Consider the following 21,816-nt stretch of genomic DNA (forward strand, 5'->3'; position numbering starts at 1 on the left):
CTAATGATGAAAGTCCATAGGACGCCTCTCAGTCCCCTCTGAACTAATTAGCGTGGATCTATACAACCACACAACGATGGGGATTGGTGTGTACATGTGTGGGGGGCAGGTAGGGGTGTGTGTGTGTGTGTTCAATGTTGAAACAGATTTATCTTTGCTAGCAGTTCAGATGCTGCCATTAAGACACACCCTATACTTATTAGTATAGGGGAGAACACTCCTTTGGGTGCATATCTGCTGTCCTCAGGGTGAAGTGACAGACTCCTACTATAGCCCAGCAGATGTCCTTAAGAACTGACTTCACTGTTACTTGGTCGAAGACTATAATCTTGGCTATAAGGCAAAGTAGAAGAAAAAATGTGGATGAAGTGCAAACTACCCATAGTACTAGTAACAGTACCATCATCTATGCAAACAAAGGAAAACAACTCCTTTAGTCTCTTCTCAGGACATCGAGGAGGAGTGTTTCTGCTGTGGTCTCATCTGGCCAAGAAAAGATGCCCAAGGTGAGAGTCTGAACATGGCTCCGTCGGTCTCTCCCCTGCCTCTCAGACCAGCTGCCCCATCCCCAAATCCCAGAGGCTTCTTGGAGACTTTTCCATACCTCTTTCTTCCTGCAGCCACTGCGGGTGTCCGTGATAGTAGTAACTTCCATAAGCATATTCCTCCCTCGTTGTGGGAGAGTGATAGCCCTGATATGAATTCTCATACCCTGGCCTAAAATAGCACAAAGAAGACTGGTCAGTTGAGGACAAGGGTGGTAAAGACAGAAACCAATGGAAGACTTGACAAACTAAACAGCTTCAGAGGACAGAGTTGTGACCCAGCCTAGAATCTGCTTGAAAGCCATGGTTAATTCTAGATCCTATAAACAGAAACAGAATCAGAGCAGGAGTCAGGCCTTTGTTGCATAACAAGAGTAGAATTTTTATAGTAAAATTTTTTTACTTAAAACTCTTTTCTAAAAACCTCTTTTTTATTTAAAACTCTTTTACTTTATAGTAAAACTCTCACTCCCCAAATACATACATATTATCTTAGAACACTCTGTCCTGACATTATCTGAGAAAATCACTTCCTGAGACGACTGTGTTAAGTCTCCAATACACCACCGTAACTTCCATGCTTATTCCAGATGGAATTGAGATTAAAAAGTCAGACTGGACTATCTTAAGTCTGATTACTTTTATTGCCTCTGTCCTGAACATGCCTTTCTTTGAGAATTCAACAATCCAAAAAGATTGGGGAGAGGACCATCATAATACTAATGTTTTTATCAATTAGTAATTTTTTTTTTTTTTTTTTGAGACAGAGTCTCACTCTGTCACCCAGGTTGGAGTGCAGTGGCATGATCTCGGCTCACTGCAATCTCCATCTCCCAGGTTCAAGTGATTCTCACATCTCAGCTACCCAAGTAGCTGGGATTACAGGTGTGCACCACCACGCCCAGCTAATTTTGTTTTGTTTCGTTTTGTATTTTTAGTAGAGACAGGGTTTCACCATGTTGGACAGGCTGGTCTTGAACTCCCGACCTCAGATGATCCGCCTGCCTTGGCCTCCCACAGTGCTGGGATTACAGGCGTGAGCCACTGCACCTAGCCCAATTAGTAATTTTTTAGTATTTCTTGGGGACAAATTTCTTTATAATAATAGTCGTAATTTCAACCCTGAATCTGTAAGCAGGTAAATATTACCCCTAAAGTAGAACATAGATGGCTTCCAACATTCCGTGAAATATTAAGTCCAGTGCTACAGACCAGGGAAACAGGAATTCCAGATTCTCCAACCTGAATAGAATGACCTCACTGCAACCTCTTCCTTCCGAACTTGCAGCCTCCAAGTTTCTATCTGCTTTCCCTAAGGTCGATTTTTTTTAAAGTTCCCATTCATTCAATACGGATTATTGGTATGCCTGTTACATTCCGGGTACTGTGGTAGGCACTAGGACTCTTCTTGGTGCCGGTGGTGTCATGCTAATCCCAAGGCAGAGTGGTCTAATGACAATGAGGAACTCCTTATAGGGATCTCCAAGAAAAGCTTTTCCATAGTCTACATATACTACCTTTTGCAATCCCAGAGCAAGAGGGTTCCATCTGCTCTTTTGAATTTCACCACTTTTTCTTCCCTCTACACTGCCCCCCCAAACCCCCAATACTCAATTGCATTTGTGATGGCTTCTTTAAGAAGCTCCACTAGGGAATAAAGAGGAGAGAAATACTATCTTCAGTCATCAGAAACAAATTTGGGAGAGGACAGGATTTAGCTAAAGCCATGTAGTAAGGTAGAGAAGGAAAAAGAAAAAAGGGGGAGAAAAATAAAAGGAAAAGGAAGAAGGAAAAGAACAATCTATTCAGAAGCATTTAGGAGAGTTGCATTCATTCCAAGCCCTAAAGCCATACCTTGAATACAACTGACTGGGATAACCACTTTTGTAATAGTCAATTCTAGACAGAGGCTGATGCCAGTCCCCAGGCCTGGAGGCATAATGGGACTGTTGATGGTCTGTCCTGGGCTCCTGCTGTGGCTGGGGGCTCCCACAGTTGTCTTGCCATTGGTGAAACCTCTCTCCATTGTGCCGAGAGTGAGGGACAGGCCGATGATGTCCATCTCTCCGAAACCCTCGGTCTGGATCCTTTGAGGGTGTTGTGACCTTCCCTCGTGTCTGGGGCAGCCTCTGGGGAGCCCAAAGTTCCATCACTGACTCTCTGAATTTGTCTTGGGTTTTGAGTAAGTTGTGTAGTTATTTTATCTTCCTGCAGACAAAAGAAAAAGGAAAAAAATAATCATTTGAAACCTATATCCAAACATAGTGGTTGATTAGGTTTTGTGAAAAGAGCAGCTATGGTCCTCAAAATCTATCTAAAACAAACCATATGGTCATGGATACAGAGAAATCTGAAAAAAAAATCTCGGATACATGAAGCAAATAACAGACTAGACAATTATATTGATATTGCTTAAAAAATTAAAAAGTACATTTGGAACAACGACAGATGGGGGAGGCATGGGAGACAGATAACAGTAATAGGTACAGCTAAAAATGCTATCAAGGAATCCCAGTTGATGTTTCTTCACATATTCCCCCAGCAAGTGTTTATTTAACACTTACAGTGGAGGCCCTGTGGTATCATAAATAGAGTGGGTCTTGCAGAGAGCTAGATTAGAGTTCAAATCCTAACTCTGCCACTTAACTAGCTAGTTCATTTTTTCAAGCCTCAATTTCCTTACCCATGAAATAGAGACTGTAATGACTACCTCGCAAGGTTATTGACAGAGTTAAAGATAACCTCTGCAAAGTGCCTGACATGTTACCCAACATGTTAAAGTGCTCAATAAATAGTAGTGTTATCAAAGATAAAGATGAGGGTAGTATGAGTGGCTGAAGATGTTTACTAAAGAAAAAGAAGTTTAGGCCGGGCATGGTGGCTCACGCCTGTAATCCCAGCACTTGGGGAGGCCGAGACGGGCGGATCACGAGGTCAGGAGATCGAGATCACCCTGGCTAACACGGTGAAACCCCGTCTCTACTAAAAATACAAAAATTAGCCGGGCGCAGTGGCGGGCACTTGTAGTCCCAGCTACACGGGAGGCTGAGGCAGGAGAATGGCATGAACCCGGGAGGCGGAGCTTGCAGTGAGTGGAGATCGCGCCACTGCACTCCAGCCTGGGCGACAGAGCAAGACTCCGTCTCAAAAAAAAAAAAAGAAAGAAAAGAAAAAGGAGTTTAGACTGACCTTTTCAAGAAGCACCTTTTCTGAATCCTTACGTTAACCCCCCAAAGAACTAGAACCTATATAATATGGTCATCCCTGCTCCTCCAGAGAAGCCAACAAGAGGCAAATTTGGGATTGTTTACATAAAAAATTAGAAGGCCATGTCTCAGGATTCTTCCTGGCTGGAGATTTAAATCCTGGAAGTCTCCCTAGCATCAAACTAATTTTCCCCCAAGTCCCCACGTATTCCTGAAAAAGGAAAATTGCTCCAAGGACTGATTACCTTCCAGGTTCCTCTGCTCATAGCACGGGGTGGTGAGGGGCAGGGGTTGCACCCGCCAAAGGAAAGCACGCCTCAGATCTTACTCTTGCTCAGGATTCTCTTGTGTCAGGAGCATCCACAGGCTAGGTCGGCCTCGATTTTTTCTTCCTTAGGAACTGTTTTAGGTTGCAAGATTCTGATCAAATCAGTTAACTTGTTTCCACTACTAAAGGTCCCAGCCTCACATAAAAATTCATATCAGAACAAAAGGTCAAAAGGGTGGGTGTTGAAATCGAGACGTCACTCTGCTCAAACACCAGGGAGCCAGGGTCGACAGCTATGAGCCAAGAGCTATGAGACAGCAGAACACACAAGAAGAGCAAGGTGCAGAGGAGGCCTCCCACCTCAAGGTCACTCACAACTCAGGGGAACCTGTGGCTTCCTTCCCATGTCAGCTCACTCCCTTGAAAAAGCCAGGTGCAATGACAGCCTTTGCCAGCAAATCCCAGGAAAGGCCAAATGTCCCAGACACAAGGAAGGGCACATGAGCCTTTTCTGAAGGCTCGTGGAACTCAAAACCATTTGGACCAAGTAAGCGGAATGAGAAGAAACCTGCTTTCTCCTTGTCCCCAGATAGTCTCACTAGGCAGCCCTTCCCCAAATGAAAGGTGCAACACCCAATCTTTCCACTGAAATCACATCACTTTGCTGCCAAGAGACATCAACTCCAGCAAATCAGTCCTCAGATTAAGGACACCAAATAAATAGCACCTTCGATTCTCAAAATGAAGGAATTACATCCATGATGACAAATCACACTCACGCATTCACATAAATGACCTTTCCTCGCCCCGGTAAAGGCCATCTCGCCTTTCCTAATCTGACGGCACAGCACGTCCAGCTCAAAGAACGGAAAGAAGGGAGCAAGTGTTCCCACACACCTGCTCCGATGGCTTCCCACCTTCCTTCAGCGCTGCTCCAGGGACCTGGCCTAAGAGTGCCCCCTCTCCTCTTGGAGACTGTCAAAGTCCAGGTGCCACATCTACCACGACTCACCGGGCCCTCAGATCTACAGCATGTCAGTTACCTTTGCAACTGCCCAGCCTCCATGGAGCTGATTCATTAGGGCAAAGTACAGCCCAGATACTGCAGTGCGGGACCCGCCTGACTTGAAGAATTTGCTCTGAACGCTGTCAGAGACTGGCGCTTCTGTTTGCCTGAGCATGGACTGAGCCAGGTTCACTCACATGAGAAATCATTCAAATTCCCACAGCAATCACGGAAGAGAGACATCAGGAAGAGGAAGTCCAGAAGCCCCAAGGCAGCCGGGTCTGGCGCGAAAAACACCACCTTTGGGGTGTTAACCCGGGGCTCTTCCACTAGCTGGTTCTGTTACTTAACCTCTCTGAGTTTCAGTTTCTTTTTCTTTAAAATGGGAATGGCAATGCTTAGCTTATGAGGGTCATTACGAGGATGAAATGTTGGTAAAGCATCACATGATATATAGGTAAGTATGCCCTGCAGATCAATATTATCTTTTCCTTTCCAAAGAGAGGAGTTAATTCCACTGGTTGAGGTGCATGGGGAAGGGGACATGTTCTCTGGTGGGAGTAAACACCTGGTTTGCCCAGTGTGGGTTTTTCTCATGTATGTTTCTCTCCATTGGGCTCTGGTTGTGTAATACATTCTGTTATCTAGCTAGAAGGCAGATTTATATCCCCAATATTGAACTGAAGGCACTAAAAAGTTTTCCATTATAACAAGAAAGTAGTTTCTCGCGCTTGAAATACACATTTCTTCTGCAATATCAAGGTAAACACGGAGAAACACATGACTACTTCTGAATTAATATTTTAAAATTCTGAATTTTAAAAAATCCCAAATGGTTTATTCTTTCTCTCAACAAATACTTACTGTGTTCCTATTAAGGGCCAGGATTTGACACACATAAATATAAAAGACACAAATTAGTCTCTCATATCTGTCATTACTAGTCCAGGGAAAACCACCCTCTTGGGTCTCATGGTCGTATAGGGTCATGTATCTAAGCTACAGGATTTTCTCTCAGCCCCTCAGCTGACTCTAGAACCCAGCAACTGAGTGTAGAATTCTCTGACTGCAGCTAATGGTTTATTTTTTTTTTTTTCCAAGACAGAGTCTTCCTCTGTAACCCAGGCTGTAGTGCAGTGGCGCAATCTCGGCTCACTGCAACCTCCACCTCCCGGGTTTAAGCAATTCTCCTGCCTCAGCCTCCCAAGTAGCTGGGATTACAGGCACGTGCCACCACGCCTGGCTAATTTTTGTATTTTTAGTAAAGACGGGGTTTCATCATGTTGGCCAGGCTGGTCTCAAACTCCTGACCTTGTGATCCACCCGCCTCAGCCTCCCAAAGTGCTGGGATTACAGGCATGAGCCACCGTGCCCAGCCGTTAATGGTTTCTTACCTCACTCTTGGTCTGTGAAGTTTGGCTCTCTAATGGCTGCACTGTTGTTTTTAATCCTTCTGGGAAGAGGAACTAGAGAAGGACACACACATCGACAGCAGGAATCAGAACGTGGGTGATGATTACACTGACTTGATATCAAATTATATGTTCTGATATATCACAATAACATTCATAAAAGTTCTTGATGTCACTCTTTTGGCATATAATGTGACATTAGTCTTGCCCTATAACACCAGCTGCATTATCGGAATGTTAACTTTGAAAAGGACCTTAGAGGTTATTTTAGCAACTTTGCTTTTTTGATGATAAAACCAAGATCCAAAGAAGTGAAATGACTTACCCAAGATCACAAAGTTAACTAGAAGTCCAGTGAAAATTACACTGGTGTGCTCTAGCTGCCTTGCACAAGGTTAATAAGAGCTGATTATTAAATATTCAGGAATTATGTGAGCCAGTTGTTAAACCATGGAAAACTTGAAATCCACCATGGTGGGAGTATTTACACCACAGAAATTGGCAAATGCTACAAAGCGAGGTTGTTGGTGGGTTGTTGGTTTTTTTCAGAGAACCTGTTTAGCAGCATACTGATTTTAACCCCAAACTCTTACTTCCTGATTCAGTGTTCTTGCAATTATAGAATTGTCCTTCTGTTACTAGCCTTCAGTGCACAACGCTGGCTTAAACATCTAGTCAAATTATTCCAAATCCTTCTTTTGTGACATCCCAAAGTATCTCTAATTATCTCTAGAGTTATTATGAAACTCTTCAAACACTCACCAACCACAATTAATTCTAATTAGCTTTAATTATTCTATATAGACATATGGCATACAACAGTTACATGGGTCACAAAATTAAGTAGATTGTGGTGGGATCTCACCGCTCCAAAGGGTTTGGGATTTATCATTTCCTACCTTCCCAGCCCTACATAACTACAACTACTAAGTCTTTCAGCCCGGCAGCTCAATTATTCCTGATTTCTAAACCAAATTGACCCAGATTGACAATATACTAGGAGTTCAGTCCCCACCAGGAGGTGGACCAGAATGAGTCTTGCCACCCCAAGTCCTGGCTGCAGTGTTCTTGGATAATCCAGCAGCCTCCCTCATGCCCAAATGGCTACAGTCTTCATATTATCCTGCCCCAGGTGCTCTGTCCTCATACCTGATTCCTGCTCTGCATCCCAACTATGTACCAGGATTGGAATCCTAGAAGTTTACTAATTTATGTGAATTTCCTTTCCCAGTCTCCGTCCTCCTTTCCAAATGCCAGACAGCACTGTCTAGGGTCTAGCTTCAAACAAGAGTAACTGCCTGCTGTGAACTGAATGTTTGTTTCTTCCCAAAATTCGTATGTTGAAATCCTAACCCCCAATGTATTAGGAGGTAGGCCTCTGAAAGGCCGTGAGAGTGGAGCCCTTGTCAATGGAATTAGTTCCCTTATAAAAAAGACACAAAGGGTTTGCTTCTCCTCTCTCTCTCTGCTCTCTGATATGTAAGAATACAAACAAAAGATAGCCACCTGCAAACCAGGAAGTGGCCCTCACCAGACACCAGATCTGCTGGAATCTTGATCTTGGACTTCCCAGCCTCCAGAAGGGTGAGAAATAAATTTATGTTGTTTAAGCCACCTAGTTTATGGTTTTCTGTTACAGTAACCCGAACTGACTAAGACACTACCCTAGTTTGACACCTGTCTAGCAAAAGTATTATCACTGTTAATGATGCTGCTAATGTCTAGCCACCGGATTAGTGCTGATGGATGTGAACACCCACCTAGATCCAGGTCAGGTTTGCCATGAATCCTTGAGCACTGTGATTTAATGACTGGTTACTCTTGCAAAGGGCAGCTCATCATTTAAGACATCCCCCAGGCTTCATCCTATTCCTTTACTGAAAGTAACAATTTAGAAAACAAGCTGAGAAGATCTGCATCAATGTGTTATCAGTAGTTATCCACTGGGTAATGGAATGATGGATGATTTTATTTTCTTCCTCTTGCTTATCCATATTTTCTAACTTTTCTACAACAAGTGTATATTATTTTAAAAGGCAAAATTAACTAACATTATTTTTAATCAATAGTATTAGTTCAACCACCAAATGTGTTATTGTCACATCAGTAACTAATTAGGCATTCAAGCTGCTAAAATGGGACAGTGCTCAAAGCTTCCAAGATTGATTAATTGTGCTCAGTCTGCTCTTCTTGATAGAGGTTGAGTCATTTATTCACTGAACAAGTGTTTATTGAACACCTACTATATGCCCATCATTATCACATGCACTGGGGATACAAAGATAAATAACATGCAATATCTGCCCCCAAAGAAGCTCTCAATTCAGTAGAGCAGTAGACATTGAATCATAATACAATCAGTCACAGTATAGTGCAATCGTAATACAATGCAATCGTCATTCTAATGGATATATCACTGATTTTTCTAATAGAAGAAGCACAGGGGAAAGCAGGAGACTAGAAACAGTAAGTGTGCTATTCAAGGCTATTCCACAAATCAAGCAGGACAGATGAATGCCTGAACAAGAGCAGCTGTGAAGAGACTGGAGGAGAAGGGACATATAGAATACATATATGTTTATAAAATACAATCAACATGCATTGATGGTCTGTTGACTGTAGAAGATGAGGGAGAAGGAAAAGTCAAGAATGATCCAAGTTTTCAGGCTGTGGAGATGAGATCATGTTACCTTTTTTTTTAATTTTTGCCTAATCATCTTAGAAGAGGAGCCAGTTTGGTGGGGAAGATGATATGTTCAGTTTTGCACATGCTGACTGTGAGGGGCCTGTGGGACACAGAGGTGAGTGTGGTCAATAAGTAGTTGGCTGTAATGAGCTCAAGAGAAAGGATGGAGGAAAGACATGGTGGTTGAAGCCACAGACACAGATAGGATCACTGGAGAAAAGCTTAGAAGATAAGTCTGAGGAAGGAGCTCTGAGGTGGACACAGAAGAACTGGACACAGAAAGAGGAGCCTATGAAAGATAACATGGAGGTGCCAGAAAGATGAGCAGAGAACCAGAAGAGGATGGTATCCCAGAAGTCAGAGGTGATGGCTTTAAAAGCAGGATAGTGGTCAACAATGCCAAACTAGGAGGAATATTGAGAAAGACAACAAGTAAAAGTGTGTTCTCTGAATCACTGGATTTGACAATTAAGAGGTTTGATGATCTTAACAGGAACAATTTCAGTAGGGCCATGGTCAAGGGAGTGAGGGATTAGACATAAAAATCACATCTACAGCACATGGAAATTAAGGAAGAGGAGGCAGCAAGTAAAATGACTCTTTCCAGAACCCTAGATGTGAAGAAAAGGGCTAGGGCTACCATGAGGCACTCAGATTTGAAGAATTGGTTTAGGGTGGACTAGCCAAGAGAGAGTTTCTGCTGATTCATATGGAGAGACTGAAAAAACATTTACGGAAGGAACAAATCTCAGAGAAAATGGGTCACATGGGATCCAGAGCACAGGAGCAAAAGTTAAACCTAGCCAAGGAAGGGCACCTCTTCCTCTAAGACAGGGAAAAAGAGGTGAAGATGGGCATAGGTGGAGACAAGTTTGAACATAAGGGGACAGAAACCAAGAATTCCCTGTGGAGTAGAATGCCAAGTTCTACTGGCCATCTCTAGGGTGAGCATTTGGTAAGAGACTTGAGAAACATTACGACGGTTTGGAATGGCCACTGTGGAATACAGGAGTGGGCTTTCACTAAGAACGTGTGCTCAGAGTAACAAGTGGGCTGGAAATGCATCTGTCATTGGACACCTAGGCTGACATCAAGCTCCATGGGGATGTCAGCCTTCTGTGCTTTGTTCCGTGCTATATTTGCAGTGCCTTGCACAGTGCCTGGCATATGACAAGAGCTCAAAAACATTTTATTTATAAATGAATGGACACCTTAAATGTATACCAGCAACAGCTTATACTGTATGACTGTACCCAATAGTTTTCATAGCCTGAGTATAGAATTAAATATTGAAAGAGAGTTTCCAGAGAAAGTAAAAGAGAAGGCTGAGGCAGTCAGTGAGTCTAGGGAGCTGATCTAAGTGTGGATAAAGGGATGCTGCGTGGGATATAAATGAGACAAAAACAGACACAAATTATCTGCATACTTTATTAAAATGAGGTCCCTAGCTAATCTTAAGAGACCCACTCCAACAAGACAGTGAAAGAAAAACATTACATTACAATAATTTTTTTAAAATTCTTAACCAAGGTGGGAACGATGGGATAATGGCCACACATGTATTTCCAGCCACAACGTCGTGGCTCTTTTTAGTCAGCAAGCATCTTATATTTCTGACTCCAAGAATGAATCAGGGGGTGACGGTTTCGTGCAGAGCAGCCTCTTGACTCCAGCTAAGCTACCCCCTGGAAACAGTCTTGGGATATGGAGGTCACGGCCTCAGCCAGTGTTTGCTGCCAAGACTTCAGCCCCTTGCTTCAGGTGAGCTGAGTGGCAGACAAGATGCAGCACATCCTGTGCTGCTCAGCTGTTCTAGTTATTAGGAGGGTGTGTGCCAAGAAAAGATGGTGCCTGTGCCAGAGACAATTAGCCTGGCACAGGTACCATAAGCTACCAGTGCCAGTCCTGGGATTGTTACTCTTACCACAACCTTAGAAGTGAAGGTTTAGGCACAATGCAGACTTCCTACAGGACCAAGGCACCCTGTGGGTGCACCCGCAAAGGACTCCTTCAAATGCCACCTACGTGGCTGCCTGCAAACCTGCCCAATCTGCATCCACCTCTGCTGCCAAGAGCTGGAAAGGCAGTCTATCACTCAAGAAGAATGACTCTATGCTTCTTTATTAGCCCTAGGCTGGCAGAGGTGGCCCAACCTCCTCCTCTCTTCACCCCTCCCATTTGATTGATGCGCCCTGAATCAAGAACAGTGGGCAGCAGATGGATGCTGCTGTGACTTCTGACCCCATGTCAAGCTCCAGCAGGCAGAGGTGACGCATAAACCCACCAAATGAAGTGGGACTGGAATATTCGTGGAATGTTCTCTCAGCTGCAGGCCGATAGGATGTAAATTCCCCAAAGGAGCAAGACAACTTGGTGGTCCTGGAATAAAGCTGTCCAGCAGTGAATCCCAGCCCTACTATGCTGGCTACATGAACTTGGGCAAGCTACTCTGCATCTCCTTTTCTTCATCTGTAAAATAGGGATAATAATGGAACCTCCTACCTCACAGAGTTATTATGAGGGTAAAATTAGATTAAAACCCTACAAAGTATTTGGCAAATCACAAAATGCACAATAAATGTTAACTGTTATTATTTCCCTGGAAATAGCATAAATTGCCAAAGAAGTATTCTGCACAAGTCATCAGTAAGGGATTAATTGATTATTCATCACTGCTGTGAAATCTACAACTCCTTGACACATAATCCAGTGCCCCCATTGAGCCATGAGATCAAGAAGAAACAGAGAACATGTGTCATACAATGACACAAGAAAAAAATAATGGTCTAAGGTGAAAACAACAAAATTAGAAACTTTAAGAAAATGTAGCCCAGTGCTTCTCACACTGGAGTACTTGTTGTTTCAGGAACAATGCAGGATGCCATGGGATACTCATCAATTTTCTTTTCTAAACAATTTTAATAGTATCTTCATTTAAAACAAATACAAATGGTTTTGAATGACATTCAAATTTACCTTAATTTTTAAGATGAAGCATGATACTTCAAAAATTTTACATGTGCAATGGGACAGATACAGATACACACACACATACCCTGTACCCCCAGAAGTCACTCCCTGCCATTTGTTGGAAAATTTTGAGAGATGCACTCCAACCAGAAGCAGACATTCAGACGCACAGAGCCAATGAGCTGGAAAGGATCTGTGGAAAGTCTCCATCCCTGCAGGTGAAGCAGCGTCTAAGCCAGAGACTCAAGCCAAGGCGCTCATGCACACACAGCTCTTTCATTTACAGTCATAGAACTTCAACTACTCTCTATTGCTGGATAAAAAATACCATATTATATAAGACACTACAGGGTACCCGGGTACCCAGGGGGCTAGTGACACTCTCAGTTTACCTGAGATGGGTAGTATTTGTCCTTCAAGGAAGGTAGGTCGTCAGGCTCCGTACAGAAACACACCCCAGTATTTTACAGTCCCATATGTGACTCAGACCCTCATTGCAGCTGTCTGAATAGCATAGACCACCCCCATACCACTCAGAAGTCTGCTCCTCTCTGGGTACAGAGCTGCGATCTTGTTTATATCTCCTTAAAACCTGTCCTTTCCTTAGTCATTTTGGGAAGTAGCAAGGTCCAAAGGAAAGAAAATAGAAAATGAAACCTGGATTTGGTTTTAACTACACCATTTGCTAGTCATGTGCCTTTGGAAGAATTGCCTAATCTCTATGAGCCCATCTTTAAAATTAAATTTTTAAATTATATTTTAAAAATGAAATCTCATTTAAAAGGGCTGTGAGGTAGATGAAATGATATATGGAAAAACACCATAGAAAGTGCCTTTTAATTACAGGAGTGGGTTTTCCATAAATTTTTGCTTTTCTCTCTTTCAGGTTCCTTACATTCTGTTAAAGGTGTGAGAAGCTAAACTATATACAAAGCTCATGACTTTGGTACACTATGGGAATTGAGAGCTCAGGCTTTGCAGTTAGAATTGGATTTGGGTTCCAATGCCTCCGCTGATTAGCTGTGAGCCTTCAGGCAAGTTATTTAACCTCTCAGCCTAAGTGTCCCCATTTGCTAAATGAGTATGTAATGATGAGTATCTTCACAAGGTTGTTATAGAATAAATGAGATAATGTACTGTGCATGGCCTGTAGGAGGTGCACAATTAGCATTTGATAAATAAATGAATGCATGATCTAGGAAAAGCACTCCGCACAGTCCCTGCACCTTGGTAAGTGTCCAACAAATGGTTGTTGTCAATGTTGTTTAAAAGAGCATAGCACTATTTCTAACTGGGCATGGTGGCTCATGCCTGCAATCCCAGGAATTTGGGAGAATGAGGCAGGAGGATTGTTGAGGCCAAGAGCTCAAGAAACCCTAGTCAACATAGTAAGACCCTGTCTCTACAAAAAAGAAAAAAAATAGTTGGACATGGTGGCTAACACCTGCAGTCTTACTTAATTGGGAAGCTTGGGTGGAAGGATCACTGAGCCCAGGAGTTCAAAGTTGCAAGGAACTATGAACATATTGCACTCCAGCCTGGGTAACAAAGTAAGACCCTGTCTCAAATAGATAAATAAATAAAGAGCATAGCAGAAGAGTTAATTTATAGGCTGTTCAGAGTATATGTTCTTATTTAGCTTTTATCATAGCAGTTCATATTTAAATTTTATATTAGCTATTCTTTATTATTGACATAATCTAATCAGAAGTTATTGTTTTTAATTTTTATTCTGCCCTGTCTGTCATCATAATAATCCACTGCAGTCATAGCTTATCTTTCCCAGAGATGCCTATCCTTAGCTCATTATTTTCCTTACCCAGTGGCATCAGTAGAACGTCCATTTTAGAGGCAATAAAAGTGATACTTTTACCAAATTCACAGAGTGTGTCAATATCAGTCATCAAGTAGAGGAAAATCAACCGCAGGTCTTCTAGTGGAATGCTTTTGCTCAAAAGAGCATATGGCTTAGTAATAGCCATGTAATATATTTAACACAAAAATGCAATTGTTTAAAATCTATTTCATGTGAATATAATAACTATAACCTTCAAAATTATCAGTCAGTGTAAATAGATTCATTCAACCTGATGACAGATAGATAGATAGTAAATAATGGGACAATTTCTCCTTGTCCCATTTGTCAGCTAATAAAGGTACATACCATTTTGCAGGTTCTACTGCTCTGCCCACTGCTCCATGTACAGAAATGGCCCATGCGTGTGTACAGTGTGGATGCATACATGTGTTTAAATGGCACTCACATCCCGTGCTCTACCAGTCTGGAATGAGTGACTGCAAATATAGCAAAGCTCCCCAGCAGTGCTAATGCTAAATTTATCACAGCAGGGCAATTTCCATAGAAGTCCCTTATGATGCCAAAAAACCAAGTTCAAATTTCAGGTTCTGGAGGACACTGAAGGGCACAACAAGATGATTTTCTAAGTGTATTTGTCCATTTTCATGCTGCTGATAAAGACATACCCAAGCCTGGGCAATTTACAAAAGAAAGCAGTTTAATGGACTTACAGTCCCACATGGCAAAGGAGGCCTCACAATCATGGCAGAAGGCAAGGAGGAGCAAGTCACATCTTATGTGGATGGCAGCAGGCAAAGAGACAGCTTCAGTAGAGAAACACCTCCTAATAGAACCATCAGATCTCGTGAGACTTACTCACTATCATGAGAACAGCATGGGAAAGACCTGCCCCCATGATTCAGTTACCTTCCACTGGGTCCCTCCCACAACATGTGGGAATTCAAGATGAGATTTGGGTGGGGACACAGCCAAAGCATATCACTAAGCATATGTGTCTGCAGTCATCAAGGGAGATGGCTAAAGTTCACTATTTTCTGGGAGCATCCCATAAATGAATGTTGTAGATTCTCTGCATGCAACACTGTTCCTGCAATGTAGTTTCTGTACAAGCTTGCTAGACGTATTCCCTTTTACACTTAGGATGCAATATTCTGTATGCCCCATAACATTATGACACTGTGACACCATGTCCTAGTTCTGATCCAGATGTCATTCATTAAATAAATAATGTTGCTAAATGAATCCAACTGCGGTATAATTTCATCCCTGGGATAATTTTTTTTTAATTATCTCCATTCACCAAATAATATTTTAGACAATATTAATTCATTTATTTATGAAAGAATAAATGAAGACCTTCATTTATTCAGTTCATATGGGAGAAAAGCCTTTTCTTAACCAAGAAACGGGTGGGAACCCAGGAGTACTTCATTATTGTGTATTTCTTATCTACTATGTGCCAATAATCATTTTAGGTGTTAAATTCAGGCCACACTAAATCGGCAAGGTGAACTTGTTCCTTCTCTTCTTGGAGTTTAGCGCCTAATGGGGACACAGCCTAGGTGACAGGCAATTCCAATGATAAGTGCTAGGAGAGGATGACAATGAGAAGCAGATGTAATGCACAACAAAGGTATCAACCCTCACCAGAGAAGGTTTCTCTGGAAAAAAAAAAAAAAAAAAAAAAATCTGTCTCAACTGAGACCTGAAGGATGAGAGTGCATTATCCTGGAAAGAGAGAAAGGAGAGCAAGAGAGAACGTGTTCTGGGCAGAACAGACACGATAAGGGCTAGAAGGTGAAGGAAGACCTGGTACATTTGCAGCATCATAATGGGTTTTATGCTTAATGTGATTTGAGCTTAGAATGCAAAGAAAAGTTGAGAGTTGGTACGGAAGACTGTCCCTGCTTGGCACCTGGACAAGGAGAGTGGAGTGTAGAAATGGCAGGTACTCATCATAAGTATGTGCAAACCCCCAATGTTTAGCTTTTATCATAGCAGTTATATGATAAAAGCCAGGGGGTTTGCACACAGTTATGATGAATACCTGCCATTTCTGCCAGCATCCTGTACTCTGGCTTCTGGTAATAAATTATCAATTTTACTTTTATGAACTTCCCTACCCCCTCTCAGTTTATCTGTCATGTGTGAGACTGACCCCATCTCTTGCTCTAAGAATGGGCACAAAATTTAGACCTGGACAGTAAGAGTCTTGCATCTCCCTGGCCATGGTGATTAACCCAGCAGTCAGCACATGTCCAGAGACATTCCAAAAAGCATGCACCCAGAACTTATGCATGAACTACTGTGAAAGAGCAATGTTTCTCACTGACTGGGTTGACTGACACAGAATGTCAACCTACTGCAGCAAGCAGCCATCTGTCCACCATTTATTCGTTCAATAATTAATGACTGAATAACTATTATGTGCCTCATGTTGTAGGCATTAGGAATACAAAAATAAAGACATAATTCTATTTCTCAAGTTTTCACCATTAACTGGAGAGACAAATAAAGTAAACTAATCACTTTAATAAAATGTGGTAAGTGTTAGGGTAGAAGTTACATACATTATTATACACAGAGGGAAAGGCAGCCAACTAAGAGAAAGCTACGTTCAGGATGGGCCATGCTGAGTTGAGGTGCCTGCAGGAAAATGTACTGGAGGTGTCTTAGGCAGTAAATATGAGTCAAGAGCTCCCAAGAGAAATCTGCAGAGACACGCATCTGTGCTGGGCGGTGTTCATTTATTTATACTTTGCTTCTTTCCTGAAGATTTGTATGTGCTTTGATTTAGGCATTATCAGCATACAAACCGTAATTAAAATCTCAGATATGAATGAGATTGTCAAGGAAGAGCACATACTTCAAAATAAGAAAATAATACTTTAAGGTAAAAAGCAGAGGAAGAGAAGTCAATGAAGACTAAGAAGGCAAAGTCAGAACAGCATCAAAGGCAACCAAGGGAGGAGAGGCTGTCAAGAAAGGCATAAAGACCACAAACACAGTAAGACATCAAATTACATAAGAACTCGAAAGTGCCCACTGGAGGATGCCAGTGGGGTTGGTGAAAGGGTCAGAAAAGGGAGAGAACAGTAAGGAGGGATTGTGTTTGCTCATTGGCTGGTTTGGTGGGTAGTCAGTTGGTGTATTATAAAATGGGAGAGACTTAAAGATGTTTTTACTTGTGGTGGAAAGCCGGTAGAAAGCCAGTGGAAAGACTGAAGACACAGCCAGAATAAAGGAACTAAGTGATGAGTGTGGTGGTTCCAGAGGAGGCTTATGGGGATACGTAATCCAAGAGAAGGGATTTGTTCTGGGTCAGGAAGTACACCTCTGTCTTGGGGAAGGGAGGGAGGCAGCAAGGGTATGAATGCCCATGCAGATAATTTTGTGAGCTAGGCTAGCAGGGCTGATGGACAATAAGTCTACATAAAAATTGTGCTTTTAAAAAATGGAGGCCGGGCGCGGTGGCTCAAGCCTGTGGTCCCAGCACTTTGGGAGGCCGAGACGGGCGGATCACGAGGTCAGGAGATCGAGACCGTCCTGGCTGGCACGGTGAAACCCCGTCTCTACTAAAAATACAAAAACTTGGCCGGGCGAGGTGGCGGGCGCCTGTGGTCCCAGCTACTCGGGAGGCTGAGGCAGGAGAATGGCGTGAACCCGGGAGGCGGAGCTTGCAGTGAGCTGAGATCCGGCCACTGCACTCCAGCCTGGGTGAGGGAGCGAGACTCCGTCTCAAAAAAAAAAAAAAAAAAAAAAAAAATTGGATTTGATCCATCATTCTACTAACATGTTATGAATCTCCCACAACTTCCAAAGTCAAAAAGGACTGAACTGATGGTGAGGAGTTCTGGGAAGCTGAGGCTGCACTGCATGGCCGCCAATGGTGGGTATTTTCCGTTGTACTTGAAACCACAGCCTGGCTGATTTTTTTTTTTTTTTTTTTTTGACTCAGTTAAATTTATTTCAAACCTTAAGTCTATGGGTCACACTTATTTCAAGCAATTTCATTTTAATAAGAGTCAGGCTGTTGTGTCTTTGCCTCTCAAAAGCCAGCAGCAGTTGAAAAGGTACTTGTTCCAATCAATAACCATTTAAAAACAGAAATAGATATTTAAGATGAGTCTGTGGAATTGCTCCCTTTAAGACATCTTTCTCAAAAGCAACCTTTCTACCTATCAACATTACACTGTAAATGGGCCCATCTAGGAGAATCCTTCAAGTTTCTGTTATAGAATATCTCAATCTGATGAGGCCTGGCTGGTGACATGTGAGATTCATTTTAGAAATAAAGCGCCTGTCCCTGAATTGGATGTGGAGCTAAGGTAATGCTGTGTGAGAAGCTGTTCAGCAAGGGGAAAATTCACATTAGGTGAGCAATCAATTACTGAAGAGGTTATCCATCCCAATGCATTCATTTTATAGCACATAAACTGAAGCCCAGAGTGCCATATGGTTCACTGGGATCAGTGCCAGGATCCGAATCCAGGTCCCCCGACTCCCAGCCCAAAGTTCATTTCTCCTCTTATAATATCTGTTACTCCTGCTAGGCAGCAGACTCCTCAGGGGCAGTGACCCACCTCTTCCATCTTGTTCACCCCACATAGAGAGGTGACAATCAAAAATACCTGTTTATCAATAAGTTAACCACACTCAGGTTAAGCCGCTGTTGGTCACTTAGGTTTTATGCAGAGCCGAACATCAGAGTAAAAGGTCTCAACAGAAAGAAAAAAAAAATCACCAACCCGTAAATACATGGTTTATGAACTCTGAAAATACTAGAAACTGTAAACATGACTTCCAGGGTGGAAGCCTTGGGAACAGCAGCCACAGAGCCACCTCTCGTAAAGAAATCCAAGCCAGAGTTTCATTGTCATGGGGTTGGCAGGCACCACACCCCTAGTCATCTATATAGCTTGAGAACAAAAGTTTCCACATTGCCTCTAAGTCAGTTTTAACCAACTTGAATCCTCCTTAAAATATTTAACAGGCTCTCTCCTTTCCCCAAACGCTGTAATTGCTAAGCTTCCTTTCATCTTCCCGTAATCAAACCTGCCTAAAGTTTTTTGGTAAGTTGAAATCACGTGTTCTTTTGCACATTAACAAGCCATTCCAGCCCCCAGGGAACAGCCTTTGCCAGAGTATGAAGGAGCTCCAAGGAGTTAGGGTTGGAAACTGGCATTAGCCACAGCTGAAATTAGTTTTTTCAAACAGAACCCTGTGAAGTTCTTCATTTTGCTGAAAACCATGTGCTGGCTTAATGCCTTCTTATTCTGGTTGAGACCAAATGCTTCTCAAATGAGTCTGCTAGAAGGGGTCCCTAGTGAGAACTGTATCCCCTCTTAGCATTCTTCAGTTTGCATTTGGTTTGGGTTAATTGGTTAATGGTGAAAATAAGTACTTACATCGATTGCCCCTAAATCAGGAGTTGCTGCTGCTGCTTCTGCTATATCCCATCATGACAGCCTGCTGTTACTCACAGCTGGCAGATACTGTAAACTGTGTTGCCACGTCAGCTGCCCAGAACCTTTCTGCTTCAGCAGCAGTTTCCCATCGGAATGGCTTAATATGCAGCTCCTGAGGCTGGAAACATGATCTGACCACCATATTGAGAAGGTCCGAATAAAAGAGGCTACTCTCTGAAATTACAGAAAGAAACCACACACTCCCCTTTGTATTTCTGAATGAGAATTCCACAGAGAGCCTAACTATTACATTGAATTCCTAAACAATCAGGACAGCAGGTGAATAATTGGGAAAAAATTCCATCAGGATTGGACATTGAAAAAGTGAAAATTAGGGACTCAGCATTACAGATGTTAGTTCATTATAAAAGTGTTAGTTTGGAGTAGCAAAAAACTGAAAATGTGAATGCTCATGAATAAAGAAATAGTTGGATAAATTATGAGATATTTATGTTGTGAAGCATTAGGATATCTAATAACAAATAATAAAGCTATGCCAGTTGACTTGGAAGGGTGTCTATGACATATTATTGAGTGAAAAGGTATATTATCCCACATGCCGTTATATATGCATATACAGAATTATTTCAGATTATTTTTGAGTGTGTAGGTATCAAAGAAGACTATGTAATCAGAAGAAATAATAAAGCTGTCTTTATTATGTAAGAATCATTGACAAGTGGTAACTTGCCTGAACTCTTATGCTTCCAAGCCCTCTGCTGAATCTTAAATGGATCTGGGTTTTTCCTCTCTCTGTTCCAAACACACAAAAGAACCCTAAAGATGTCTCCTGCTTATTTGGAAAAGACAAGCCATGCAAAAGAGAAAATATAAAATCCTCTTCCAGCCCAGACCTCACACAGCCCTTCCCTCCTTTGAGATTGTTGTCAAAGGCAGGTCAACTTTTCACGTCCTTTCTACAGAGGGAGGGATCCCAGAGCATGTTGCTGACAGTGCTGTTCAATCCATACTGTCTCAGATAGTGCCCCCAGGGGTGACTCAGAGATTATTTTAAAAACTACCAATTGCAGAAAAGAGGAGACTTAGAATTGATCAACCAATCCCTGCATTTTAGCACCAGTCAAAAACTGGGAAATAAGCACTTATTGATCAATGACCAAATAACCAATGCATCTTACATGATTAGAACACAAGAGAGTTCACTATGTATTTCTCAGCCACTTTTTTGAATTAAAATGAAGTGAGCTGGGCAAGGTGGTTCATGCCTGTAATCCCAGCACTTTGGGAGGCCAAGCCGTGCAGATCAGTTGAGCCCAGGAGTTTGAGATCACCCTGGGCAATATGGCGAAACTCCATCTATACTAAAATTATAAAAATTAGCCCTGTGTGATGGTGTGCTCCTGTGCTCCCAGCTACCTGGGGGGCTGAGGTTGAGAGGTATGAGGTCAAGAATTCAGTGAGCCAAGATCACACCACTACACTCCAGCCTGGGTGACAGAGTGAGACCTTGTCTCAAAAAAAAAAAAAAAAAAAAAAAAAAAAATTATGTGAGGCATATGAATGTACTTGGATGTTAAATTATCTTAATTATATAGACAACATAAGCTTTTTTTTAACGGGGAAAATTATAGAAAATTCAAGTTTTCAGTCACCTTAATGGCTGTGTATGAAGTACATACAAGTATGAAGCAGAAGGCACATATGTATTAGGTATTTATTACCCTGGAATGGAGGAAGTTCTCAATGTTAAATAGGGAAAAGGCCTGATTTTTGATAAAATTTCAGAATTGTAGAACTGTTTCAAAAATAGCTTTTTAGGAACCATTCCAAGATGGCCAAATAGGAACAGCTCCAGTCTGCAGCTCCCAGCATGATCAATGCAGAAGACAGGTGATTTCTGCATTTCCAACTGAGGTACATGGTTCATCTCACTGGGACTGGTTGGACAGTGGGTGCAGCCCACGGAGGGTGAGCCAAAGCAAGGGGGGCATCACCTCACCTGGGAAGCACAAAGGGTCAGAGGATTTCCTTTTCCTAACCAAGGGAAGCCGTAAGAGACTATACCTGGAAAAACGGGACACTATTGCCCCAATATTGCACTTTTCCCAAGGTCTTAGCAACTGGCAGGCAAGGATATTCTCTCCTGTGCCTGACTCGGTGGATCCCACACCCACAGAGACTTGCTCACTGCTAGCACAGCAGTCTGAGATCAAACTGTGAGGTGGCGGCCTGGCTGCGGGAGGGGTGTCTGCCATTTCTGAGGCTTGAGTAGGTAAATAAAGCAGCCAGGAAGCTCGAACTGGGCAAAGCCTACCACAGCTCAGCAAGGCTTCTGCCTCTATAGACTCCACCTTTGTGGGCATAGCTGAACAAAAGGCAGCAGACAGCTTCTGCAGACATAAATGTCCCTGTCTGACAGCTCTGAAGAGAGCAGCAGTTCTCCCAGCATGGCATTTGAGCTCTGAGAATGGACAG

The 21,816-nt window shown here is 42.5% G+C and overlaps 1 protein-coding gene across 38 annotated transcripts in view; it reads right to left on the bottom strand.

Moving 5' to 3' along the window:
• SEC16B (SEC16 homolog B, endoplasmic reticulum export factor) overlaps positions 1–19,393 on the bottom strand; it is a 61,573-nt gene extending 42,180 nt beyond the window's left edge. For 20 of the 38 annotated variants that reach the window (XR_012427110.1, XR_012427101.1, XR_012427063.1 and 17 more), the window contains exons 1-4: positions 4,917–5,056; positions 3,997–4,151; positions 2,400–2,753; positions 605–717 (exon numbers count right to left, since the gene is read on the bottom strand). Coding sequence is in view for 19 of the 38 variants with exons in the window: in XM_045393150.2 (XP_045249085.2) it covers positions 605–717; positions 2,400–2,695 (409 nt within the window). In the remaining 19 variants the exon portion in view is untranslated. The other 18 variants (XR_012427002.1, XR_012427033.1, XR_012427007.1 and 15 more) reach the window with 6 other exon arrangements.
• Between the last annotated feature and the right edge of the window lie 2,423 nt (positions 19,394–21,816).

This window comes from Macaca fascicularis, chromosome 1, assembly GCF_037993035.2.
Source record: "Macaca fascicularis isolate 582-1 chromosome 1, T2T-MFA8v1.1".
Taxonomy (NCBI): domain Eukaryota; kingdom Metazoa; phylum Chordata; class Mammalia; order Primates; family Cercopithecidae; genus Macaca; species Macaca fascicularis.